We start from the raw sequence: 12,439 nt of genomic DNA, 5'->3' as shown, positions 1-12,439 counted from the left end.
CCTTGGAAAAGGAAATAGTTGTGGCTGATATGCTGAATGCAGCAGTTCATGACATTCTCCTGGTGGGAAGTGCTCCTCATCATGATGCTCTTTAAATTGAGAGTCAGTGGAGCTTTATGATAACAAATTTGACATTTCTGAGTTTGTGCTGGCTGGCTCCCACTATTTGCATCAAAGAGCAAAGAGAAATGTTGACTTCAGATGCTACCAGCAGGCTACAGATCCAGTGCCACCAGCAGGACTCTGTAGAACAGATAGAGAGAGCTTTTGCTGCAGTTTCCAGGTCATCTTTTTGAGATTCAGCCAATTTCCCTTCAGTCAGCCTGGAATGCCCTGTGTGGAGCAGGAGGGAATTAATGAGCAGTCTCAGCCTTTCTGGGACCCCTGAGGGTGGTGCTCAGCTCCAGGGACTACAGAGGCCCTGACTCACTTGGATGAGAGCTCGTCAGGAAGACACATCTGAACACATCCTGTGGCCAGTTTAAGGCTGAGTCAGATGGGAAGACCATCTTGTGTGGCTCTTTCATACTGCTTGTGTCACTCTGTGGTGGTGCTGGCTGTGTGCAGGCTCTGTAGACTGTGGAAGACTGGGAAATCAAAGCCCAGACTTTTCTTATTGCTTTAAGTTTGTTTGGAGCTTGTAATCTTTGGAACCTGTGAAGATACACTGTTATCCTGGAACCACATGGAGAAAGGAAATACTGACCAAATACACCAAAGCTGTTGGATGCCTTTGATAATCTAACCCACCATTTAAGGTACTGAGGATGTCAAACACATTTAGAGGTCCAGACTAACACCCTTAACATCCTGAATACACTTCTCCTTTCTCTAACTCATCACATTTAGTAAATATTTGGTTTTCTTCCCAATATTCCTCAAGCATGCTGACTTCTCAGCATGATGTAAAGTTGGCTTGCAATGACCCATTTAGAAATCTGGGCACCTCCACTGTTAATTTGCACAGTAAATTCAATTAAGAGCAAATATTTTGATGCAGAAATAGGATATGAGATTGACACTGGCATCTGTCATCAAAGTCTTGATATATCCCTCCTTTAGCTTATAGCCACTCAGATCTGGAAAGAATGTAGGATTTTTTTTTAGAAGGCAAGTATCCCTCAGAGTCTGTGTTCTGCTACTGTGGGCTGCCTGCCACCTCTGCAGCAATATCCACCATCTTGACAGAGATATGAAAGGGAGACTGAAAGGAAGGTCAATTTTCTAAGAAAAAGTTTCAAGGGAGGAATTCCCCAGAAGTGAATAGCAACAAAAACCCTGCAACACTGGTCAGTCTCTGAAGGTGGCAGACTCACCGTAAAGTGCCAGGGAGAAATCTCTGGCTCCTATTGCTGGAAGTAGGGGTTCAGGCTGTCTGACAGCCAGTGAAACTCCAAAGGGAAGATCAAAGGCTTGACTATTAGCTGTGCTAAATTCCTGTTAGATTTCTCTTGTAGATCAAAGGACCCTTTAAATAGGGAGGAGCTGATTCCCCTGGAAATATCCTCTGCTCAGTACTGGCCTTTCTAGTAAGCCCCAGCTTAGTGGTGAGATTTGGGCCACAGGATGTGGCACAAATGTCCCCCGAAGCTTTCTGCTGTGGGAGTAAGCAGACTTGGGGTTGCTCTGAAATACACTTGGGGCTCAACAGGCTTCACTCAGTTTCCCAGTATGAGGGGCACAATAGACTTGAATTAAAAGGTACTTAAACTCTCCTCACAGAGGCATTGCAAGAGTATAATTGTGCTTTCATGTCAGAGATCAAAAAATGTGACCCGTGCATGTGGAAGAAATTAATATTTTCCAACCACCTGTTTGTTCTCCCCTGTTTTTTTGGGTTCTTTGTCTTCAGATGATTGTCTTTGAGCACAGCTCATAACAAATATTGAAGTAGCACTCTGCAAAATGGCTGCTAAAATATGCAAAATCTTCCTCTCAAGTGAATCCATTGCTGATGAATGGGAGAACTGCAAATGTAAAGGTCAGAAAATAAACAGAATTAATCGAAAGCATCAAGATGTCTCCACAAAGCATTTTCCCCAGTCTGCACACTGTACAGTATGTCACAGAAGATGGACACTTCTTTCCTGTCCCACTCATATAAAACAAGTATCTACATTTCTTAAATAAGAGGTGACATGGGATTTAGTTTTTTCAGGGAAAAAGCATGAAATTGGATGATCACTTGTCATGATGGCTTTTTTGGACTGCTGTCTGAGACTAAGCATCTTATGAGGCTTTATATCTGCAGATCTTTTTTCCCTACTTCACTTTAACCTATTATCTCTATCTTCACACACTCCTCTGGTTGCTGCTGTGAAATCTGTTGTCCTGTTAGACACAAACACAGTTGCTCACCTGTGACTGAGAGTGGTCTCTTGTCACCCTGTCCTATTTTAACTCACAAAGCCAAATTTGCTTCTGTCTCATCTGACTCTTACATCCAGTTTTCATAAGTTTCCAAGGTGACAGCAATGGGCTAAACCTTCCTGATGTAGTGGCTGCAGGGTATTTGATTTTTGTATGATGCATGCCACATCAAGAAGGCCTGTTTCATTCAGGCAATTTAAAATACACAAATTAGGGATTAGCTCAGCAATTAGATGCAATGAATATCTCCCAGATGATCTTTTCTCCCTGCAGCATGCAGATCTGCAGACTTCATGGATAGGTGTGTCCTTTTCTTCCACGTCTGTTGAAGTTCTGATGCAAGTGCACTGATCTGACCTTGCCCCTTTTGCAGTCTGAAGGCACCCCTGTGCACCCAGCCTGGTTGGTTATCTGCTTGATCATCCAGGACAAAGATCTTCCCCTCCAGCCTCTCACAGATCCTCCTCCACATCCTGTCTCTGTGGTCTTTCTCACATGCCTGCGCTGAGCAGCTGCAGCTCATCCTTGCACCCAGCTCCTGGGTGGAGAACTGATGGGTGGTTTGGTGACTTCTGTTCCATGAGCAGATGTGGCTGTGCATAGCCTTCTCCATGTGTTTGTCCATAGTTACAGTCACAGTGCTAGCTGATACTAACTCCAGGTGAAATTAATGGAGTGGCTGCGTTGTCTCCATTGACTTCTAAGCACAAATTACAAATTGGAAATCAGGTGCCCATGCACAAAGAAAGTGGAGAGGAGTTTTAGGTCACTGTAAACTCATCCTGCTCTGCACCAGGTCCCCACTACCTGGCAGGGCTGGTACCAAGGAATTGCATGTCTCTAATTAGCCAATTCAATTGATAACACTAACACACAAGGAAAGTCCTGACTTGCTGGTGTGAAAGCCCTGCAGTTTTAGCAAGCTGTTTCAATGCTCCCTGTTGCTAAAGCACAGGAAAAAGGCAAAAACCCAGAATCAGTGTGATCCTGTTTTGTCTATCAAGGGCCCCTGTGATCACAGAGCATATTTCTCACCCTGCTCAACATTTTTTGCAGGAAGAGCTGACATAAGTTGGCAAGGACAGCAAGCAGCCCCTCCTTCTCACTCCTTCTCCAACCAATAAAAGGAACAAATTCAAAGGCTCTTTGACAAAGTGAACCAAGGTACAATCACAACAATCCCTGGTGCTGTTTTGCATTTGTCCCCAGGTGTCAGCTGCAGGCTGCTGTGCCAGGCAAAGCAAAGCCCATCCCTCATGGTAGCTGAACATGTTGCTAAAGCAGGTCTGTAAGTCTTCCTCCTTTCACCGATGGAACTGGGCTCCACCTTGGTTATCCAGGTTGAAAGGGGAGGTGGTTGAGCACAAACCCCACCAGCCATGCGGGCCACAGTTTAATACTCACACTATGGCACCAAGGTTAAAGTGGTGCCTGGTGTCTAAAGCTCAGGGTGGATTTGGCAGAATCCTGGTAGAATTTCCCAGAAAGCACGTGGTCCTTCTGGGAACAGGTTCCCCTCGTGTGCGCTATCACACAAGGCACAGTTAGCAGCCTGCTCTCACATGTGTGAGTGCCTGTCATTTAATGGATGACTGCACAGAAATCTTTCCTGTGCTTTTACATGGATGTTCCCTATGCCTCCAGTCCAAAACTGGTGCCTTTTTTGAGATCTCTTTTATACAATAGAAAGATGCCTCTTTCCATTATAATTTGCCTTACATTGACACCTCTTTCTGCCACATTAAACATGAAACTTCCCAGAAAAGTGACAGTCCTTGCTCAAGATCTCTTGCAATTCAAGGACAGGCAGAGAGAGAGATTAGAGAAAAGAAATGGAGAAAGAACAGGTTTGTTGTTTTTTTTTTTTCTTTTGTTGGTTGGAGACAATTAGGTTCAACAGGATGGAAGGTATTGTATGATGAGGAGGTGGAATTGCCCCTCTAAGGGCTATTCCAGTCTTGTGCCACAAATCACAGAATATTCTGAGTTGAAAGGGACCCACAAAGGTCACCAAGTCCAATTCTTAAGTGAATGGCCCATGCAGGGATTGAAGCCACAACCTTCGTGTTAGCACCCTAATCAACTGATCTCAGGGCCATTTGTTTCTTTTTGGGCTCACTGTAATGAGCTGGCTGGAAATACAGGTTCATGTTCACAAATGAGACCTACTTGCCCCTCTGCCCAGCTGCCTACTTGTCCACTTGCCCTACGACTGTGCAAGGAGCTGCTTGCCCTTCTTTGCCAGAGTGTGGCTCTGACATGTTTGTATCCATGAGAATCCTAATTGCTTCAGGACAGCTGCACCCCACCACAGCCGGTCTGCCTGGGTGAGCGTCCATGCAGCTTCTTTGGAGCGCCTGGACTCCGGGCTTGGCCCAAATTTCCCGTCTGGAAGAAGGCGGCTGGGGAAGCGGGTTGAGGGCCAGCAGGTGCGAGGGAAGTCCCGGGTTGGCAAGGGAAGAGAACAATGTCCCTGACCCCGCGTCTGCCCCTCGGGGTTGGTGGTCCTGGGCGCCCTTGTGCTGGGGGCGGGGGTCGGCGGGGGCTCCGCGTGTCCCCTCCACCTGTCGCGCCAGCGGTGGCACATCTGGGCGGGGCGGGGCGGGGCGGGGCGGGGCGGCCCCCGGCGGAACAGCTGTGTCTCCATGGCGACGGGCGCGGCGGGGGGGCCGCGGTGCCGCCGCCCCGCCCCGCCGAGCTGAGCCGAGCCGAGCCGAGCTGAACCGAGCCGAGCGGAGCCGAGCGGAGCCGAGCGGGGCGGCGGCCCGGCGGGCGGCACCGCAGCTCTCGGCGCCCTCCGAGCCGCCACAGCCCCGGGGACAGAGACCTCGCGCGGTGCCGCCCGGCCCGGCCCGGCTCGGATGCCGCCATGGGGAGCCGCTTCTCCAGCATCCCCGCGCTGCCCCGCGGCGGCCAGGGCCGCCTGCACCGCGCCCGCCACCACCGCCTCAAAGGTACGGCTCGCTCGGCACCCCCGGCACCCCGAGCGCCCCCGGCATCCCCGGCACCCCGAGCATCCCCCTCCAGGCGGGCACCTGAAGCAGCCCGGAGCGGGATGGATGCTCTGGACACCCCGGGATCGGATGGGCACCCGGCAGGACACAAATCCCGGGTACCGCAGGGAGCCCAGAGTGGGGTTAGACCCCTGGGACACAGAGCACCCTGAGCACCCACGCCGGGCGGGCACCCCGGACACCCGGGGACAGACACCCCGGACACCCGGGGACAGGCTGTGCTATCCGGGGTAGGATACTCCGTGCCCGGCGCCCCGAGCCTCTCGCGGTGTGAGCCCCCTGCCCTGCTCGCAGCGCTGTCACTTCTTCCCCAGCACTGCCCCATGGGCAGCTGATGGGCGCACGGCTTTTTCCAGGCAAAGGTACCCTAGGAAAGCAAAGAACAAAAATTTGGGGGAGTAAGAACACTGAATCGCCGAGTGCTTATTGGTGAATGAAGGCTTTGCCTTGGTGTCTCTTCTGAGGGCTCCATGAATGTGTGTGTGCATGGGACTGTCAGTCCTGTTTGGAGGAGGGCAGGGAGTATTTGGGGTTCCTTGTCTTGCTGATGTGGCTATTCTGTTCCTCACAAGGATGCCATCCCTTTTCTGAACTCCTGGGGACCTGTTGGCATCAAATGGGATGGGGGTCACTTGGGTAATGTGGACAGGAGAGCCTGCCAAAGGTCTCCTCTGTCTCTGCTCTTTTTTACCCCTTTTGCTGGAAGTTGGGAGGGTGGTAGCAGAAAATAGCCCATCGTTCATGAATGCAATCTGCTCGGGCAGCAGTACACACACGCTGTGTGTGTTCAGCACTACCTGGGTACCTGTTCTCTAAGGTCATTTTCACAGCCAAAGACCCTTGCCAGTGGGGGTAGAGGATGTCACACATCTCTCTGTGAGCAGGGAATGCGGGAAGGTGCTGCTCTAACAGCCATTTCAGATTATAACTTGTTGCAGCTTCCTCTATGTGTTCCAGAATTTGCAGCCACCAATTTGGAAATTAGAAATGCTGCTATTCACCCTCATTTTTTGCTGGGCTTTTGGATACTTCTTTGGCATGGTCTAGAGGAATGGAAATGGTTAATGATGAGCTGGGTAACTGGTTGTTATAGGGAAGGATTTTCTGATACTTGCATTATTCTTCTGCTGAATCTCTCTGCCCCCTTTGTCTGTACTTGGGTGATTTGGAGCAGTTGTGTGAACTGAGGGTGGTTTTATCATGGCCGTGCAAGGAGATGTTAGGAATGCTCATTGCTATGTCACAGACAAAGTCAGTGAGAAACTCAGCCCAAGCAATGGTGGTGCTTCAAATCAGACTGGAAAGGAGGGGGATGCTGAATCCTAAGCAGTGAACCATCATCCTCTATCAGTGCAAACATGAAGGCACACGCAATGCTGTCGTTGTTGGTATGCAATTGTAAACTGCCAGGGAGGATTTGTCTCTTTAAGAATCATGCTGTCAGCTGGAAGTCTTTCTGAAGCAATCTTAAGCAGATAAGAATTTATAAACTGAAGCCAGAAGGGACACTGCCACTTAATCCATTAACAGTGGCTTACGTGAGATTTGGAGGATGCTCTGTATGAATCACCTGATTGTGGGGGGTGGGAGCAGTGAGTTGTGTGTTAATGGCACTTTGTTTCTATATTTCTTCCTTTAATTTACATTTTAATTCTTTTTCTACCTGTGCTGAGGCAGTAAGCATAAATATTCTCTAGATTCTAATGCAACAGAGCATTGAAATAATTTTTGTTTGGAATAAAGAATGAACAAGGCATTGCCTTTGTTGTAAAAACTAAGCAACTGCCAGGGACAATATGTGCCTTTTCTGTCTTTTTTGAAACCAGACTGCCTCAGGTCCTATTTAAATGCAGAATAAACAAGTCTGATTGCATTTGACAGGTTTCTGTAAAATGGACTCAAGGCATAGCAGTGAAAGTATGAATGTCACACAGTTTTGTTACATATCTGCCATTTAACATTTTGTAAAGTATATTTTAGTTGAAGGTCCCCAGTTGTTCTTCCTTCAGTGTCTGGCTTAGTGTTAGGGATACAGAACTTTATAAGTTGGCCACCATGTAATACTTTCTTACTCTGGGACAACCTTTTCCTGACCTGGTGTTGTGGTGATTAGAGCTCATTTTTGCTTGAGAAGCAGCTGTGATTGCATTGTTTCCCCAGGTGGTCTGCACACTTTGAATTCAGTCCCTGTGCCTTACAAGTTCATCTCACCCAAGTAAGAAGTAACATCTCTGCACATGGTAGAGCTGTCGCCCACTTGTGCTGGAAATTTTTATGTCTTTCTCTTAGTCCTGCTAAAAATGGTCACCTTTAGTTACATAAATCTTCTGAAGACCATGTGATACTTCTGGTGTTGAAGGCATGAGACAGAAATCTCACGAAGGCTGACACGGCTGGCAGAATATTTGCTTTGCTGTGGATGGTCCTGCAAAAGGAGGAAAGCACACAACTTGACTCTCAGGCTTCAGCTGCAGTTTTAAAACCAGGTAACTGAAATAGGCAGGTCTTTATGAAGGTACCTGCAAGAACAAAGCTGGAACCCCAGGCTGATGATTTTCAAGTTGCCTTTGAGTAAGGTAATACTTTAAAATCTATTATGTCCAGCTGTTTATAAAAGCGCTTCACATAACTGTTCACTAGGAGCCACTAGACTTGAGCACTTTGGAATTATCTATCTGTTCCAGAGCAGTATGTCATATCTGCATTATGAATCCAGACTTTGGGGCCATAGTTGTGCCTACTGGCTTTGCTCTTTTGGAGACAGTGAAAGCTGAACTCCTCCAGGACTGCAGGTGATGCCATGGTCCTGATATGGCTGTTAACCTTGAAGTCCTGGCCAGTGATTGGAAGGAGGTTTTCACTTGGTGATATCATGATGGGGAGGTTGAGGTGAGATTATTTTCAGAATTCCTGTTAGTATTTCCCTTCCCATAACCCAGATGTAGTTTGTCAGGGGTGACAGAAGGTGATCCTTTGTGTACTTTCCTAATGCTGTGCAAAAGATTATGATTATCTGGTAACAATCTCCTTAAGGATGCAGCCAGAAAAACTCCAGGAAATTTTTGCTGTCCACCCTCTCTGAAATATGGTTTGTGATAACTATCAAACAAGGTGTGTATGGCTGTTTGGAGGGAAGCCAAGTGGGAAAACTCCAGCTGTATCTAATCTGCTAAATTTTGAGATGAAAAAGATCAGCCTTCTCATCAGTGGCTCTGTGTACTGTTTATTTAGTTGTGTCAGGGCAGTCTGCATTGAACTGTTCCAGCCAAGGAGAGTTTTATTATTTCTCAAGAGATGGATCCTCAGTTCAACTCCTTTCCTGCCCTCAAGGTTCTTCCAAGATAGTCTATTCTATCTCCTCTATTAACCATTTTTTTCTAATCCTGGTGTATCATTAAGTTCCCCTCCTTGCCTAGTGTTACATATTCCCAGTCTCTGGCTTTTGCTTTCTTTCCTTAGGTACTGCTCAACCTTGCTGGAAGTGTTTAACTCTTCCTCCTGTGAGATGTGGGCTGTGTGCCCTGTTTGGGCTGGGGTGTAGCTCCCAGATGTGCTGGGCCAGGATAAAGAAATGAAGTTTTTCTAGTCCTTAGGTCAGAAGTGAGACACAGGGCTTGAATGCCATCTCCTGTGCTCCATGGACATGTAGCTCTTTATCCTCCTTTGTGTCCTCAGCTTCAAGAAGGCTTTGCCATTGCTGTAGACAGGAGATCAATATTACATTGTAAAAGCTAAAAACTATTACTGTCTTCTCTCTTAAATCCTCTCCTCCAGCCTCCTACTCAGGTTTGGTATTCTTTCCTGAGCCCCTCTTGCCTTGAAGAGTTAGTGGCAGCAAGCAGGATTTCTTCCTGTTGATTTTCTCATAGGTGAATGCACCTATGATATTTTTGCAAAAGAATGCATGCACAGTGCTAAACAGCCCCATCTGCCAGGGATCCTCTTTTCAGCAGTGCTGATTACTCATGGGCTCCTATTTTTTATTTGTATTCCAGTGGCATCCGGAGGCTCCAACAAGATCTTAGTCACATTGTGCTGGGTGCTCCGATGGCTGCCTGTACTTACTGCTCATTCATCCAGACAGCTTTTACTCATGGCTCTGGGGGATGTCTGTAGGATGAGCTGGGGTTTATACCTTCAGAGTATCACATGAAGCAGCCTGGCACCTCAACAGAGCAGTTTTTAGTCCTTTTGCTGGGACACCTGCAGTCAGTGAGGATCAGCAGTGGTTTGCTGAGGGGTGTTACCACCTCTCTGGCTGCAGCCCCCAGACTGGCAGAGGCTTTCCTGCTTTCCCTCACCCATGGAGAGCACCAGTCAGGATTACACAGTCCTGCATTTCTGCAGCTGCTGTTCCAAACATTATATTCCACTGACACATAGACATGTCAGCCTTTTTCTCCATTTCCCTGGTGCTTTATGAGCTTCTGAAACACACATAGAAGATAGTAATCTGGCTGGTGAAGGCATTTCAATAATTGTATATTGTTGAAAGACTGTCCTGCTGCCAGCTCCATTTTGTGCACTCACAAGATAGAACTAAGGGGGAGTAAAAGGTTATCAGCAACTGATGGTTATAGGGCTTAGAAGTTGGGGTGCATCACAAGCATTTTTAGACATCACAGGCAGTGCATTGTGGGGATACCAATAGTGATGCTGTGAGATAACCTCAGCTCCCATTGCTGTCATAATTGGTTCTTCTTTGAAGTATTATATTATTTTCTTCCAGCCTTACAGGGTCAGAAGTTTCATCATTCAAGGCTTTGAAGGATGCCTCCTGCTTCCTGCCCTTCTGCTTTTACTCTGTCCAGGGTTTGCTTGTCTCCCTCTGACCTGTCTGGGTTGTGGGTATAAGGTTTTTCCTGCCTGAGGTTGTCAGGTTTGTATGACCTTCTCCCAAGCACTAGATTTTTCCCCAAGCTACTGAACTTTGATTTATTGCATTTAAACTGCCTAAAATTGCTCAGTGTTCCAAACACAGCAATTTATTGATCTTACTTTTCCTTTCCTATTGTCTGTTTCATAAGGTGATGAAGCCTGTTGGTGAAGTAGGTACTCCTGCAGCTTTTCACAAATTTCCCACGAAATAATGTAGTTGGTTTCTTGCTTCTATATTTCTCAAGTGCAGGAAAGTCTGCTTTTGAAAACCAGTAGGAACCAAAACATCAGTTGGATGATTGAGCTAAAAATATTAGTGCCAGGCTCAGTATTAAATAAAGCAAATTAAATACTAGAAATTATAAGGGAAGCCAAACAGAGGAAAATAGAGGCCATTAATAGATTGTTGTGTAAATGTGTATATTATGTATAGTTCTGGTTCTTCTCCTTCCAAAATCTCAGGAAAGATTCAGAAGAACTGGAAAAGATTCAGAGGTGGGCAACAAGGATGGTCATAAGTCTGGGTTAATTTCATATAATGATTGAATCAACTAGGACTGTTGTCTCTGGAAAAAGGAACAACTGGAATGGAAACAACTTGCAAGTAAAGAAGGGGCAGAGCTCCACTGTTCACTGTCCCTTCCAGTACAAGAATTTGGAGGACATAAAATGAACAAAAAGTGACTGTAGCCACCTGCAGTAGGTAGTTGCTCGGTATAGTTCATTATTGATGGATGCTATGGATGCTAAAATGGGTCCACTTCTAAGGGAGACTGGAAGAAATCATGAAAGAGGAATCTATTGACATTTGCGACAAAGACCATTTGGCCTTCTTATTTTGACTTCCCAAGGGCGTCTTCCTAAAGCTACCTGTGTTTAGCTGATAAGGGTAGTGCTAAAATGAGAACTTAAAACCTCAGTGAAAGGTGCAGCTGGGTTGTTCAGACCTTGCAGTGGTAGATGGAGGCATAGAGCTGGCTCTGGAGTATCCCTGCCTGGTTGTTTACAGGGTGGTTCATTGCCGTGTCAGTGTCAAAGCCATACACAGAACATCCAGGCTTTATTTGGGAGGCAGAAGAGATTGTAACCAGGTCCCTGTACAAGCCTTCTTGGATGTGACTGTGTCTCCTGCACACTGTGACTTTTGACCGATGCAGTTGCTTTTCCATTTGTGGGCTCATTTTGACTAAGAGAAAGCAGGTTCTCTCTGCTTACAGTGACCTCCTAATGGCAGAAGCCTAAGTAGCCCCCGCTTCATTTTGCTTCCTAGACTGTTGAAATGGCAGGTTTTGTGGATATTCCCATATCTGGGAAGATATCTCATACAGCAGCGTGGAAGATTTCCGGTTTGGCAGCTGTTCTTACCCACTGCTGCTAGGATAATTGCAGGAACCAGCACTTCTGCAGTGCTGAAATTGTTGCCTGTGGCAAGTACATAAGTACATGTTGTTTTACTTACAGTGTGTACCTTCACAGGGGCTACTTATTTCAAGCTGGGGATATGCACGTGCTCTGACTTGGTCTGCCTTGAAAGTTTAGGACATCTGAGTAATCCAGTTCTGAGCTGTGTCAAGGAGTGGGCTCCATAATACTTGTGTTTCAGGATTGTCTTCATCTAGAAGTGGTTGATCTAAGATTAACCTTAATCACAGCAGTGTGCAGGTGCTCAGTGCTGTGCTGAAAACTGCCAAATCCCAAAGTAGTTTCTCACTTTAATCACAGCACCATGCAGGTGCTCACTTTTGTGCCACAAATACCAAAGTGGTTTTGGGGATGAGAACTGAATTTTCACTGAAAGTTAGGGTCTAACTGTGGTTAAAACTTTTGTTGTGAGTGTGACATACCCATGAGCTTAGGCTGCCTTTTGGCCTGGCTAACCAGGGCATTGCTAAGCTGAGCGAGGAGAGGAGGGCAGATACTTGGATACTTACCCATACTAAGGTCTGGGTTGCTGCAAAACTGTGGTTAAAATTGAGGTGAGGATAGGTTTTCATCTCCATTTGTTCATGGGGAGCTCGAGATGGTGAAAGTGTGTTTTTAGAAGATGCTAGTTCATGTTTACACTATTGGTTATTTGGCCTTTCAAATACAGGATTAAAATAGGATTTTGTTGTAAAATTATAGGGCAGAGGGTGCCATGGTGGCATTATGTTTATACAATCCTCCATTAGTCCACC

General features: G+C 46.6%; 1 protein-coding gene across 1 annotated transcript in view; it reads left to right on the top strand.

Moving 5' to 3' along the window:
* Positions 1 to 5,068: 5,068 nt before the first annotated feature.
* The window catches only part of NEURL1 (neuralized E3 ubiquitin protein ligase 1), a 141,448-nt gene continuing 134,077 nt past the window's right edge, over positions 5,069 to 12,439 (top strand). Inside the window, exon 1 of the mRNA XM_064716854.1 lies at positions 5,069 to 5,324. Within this exon, the coding sequence (XP_064572924.1) occupies positions 5,240 to 5,324 (85 nt within the window). The 5' untranslated portion in view covers positions 5,069 to 5,239. The remainder of the gene's footprint in view (positions 5,325 to 12,439) is intronic.

This window comes from Zonotrichia leucophrys, chromosome 6 (genome assembly GCF_028769735.1).
Source record: "Zonotrichia leucophrys gambelii isolate GWCS_2022_RI chromosome 6, RI_Zleu_2.0, whole genome shotgun sequence".
NCBI lineage: Eukaryota > Metazoa > Chordata > Aves > Passeriformes > Passerellidae > Zonotrichia > Zonotrichia leucophrys.
Note: the sequence above shows the minus strand (reverse complement) of the source record. Positions and strands in the feature narration are given on the sequence as shown.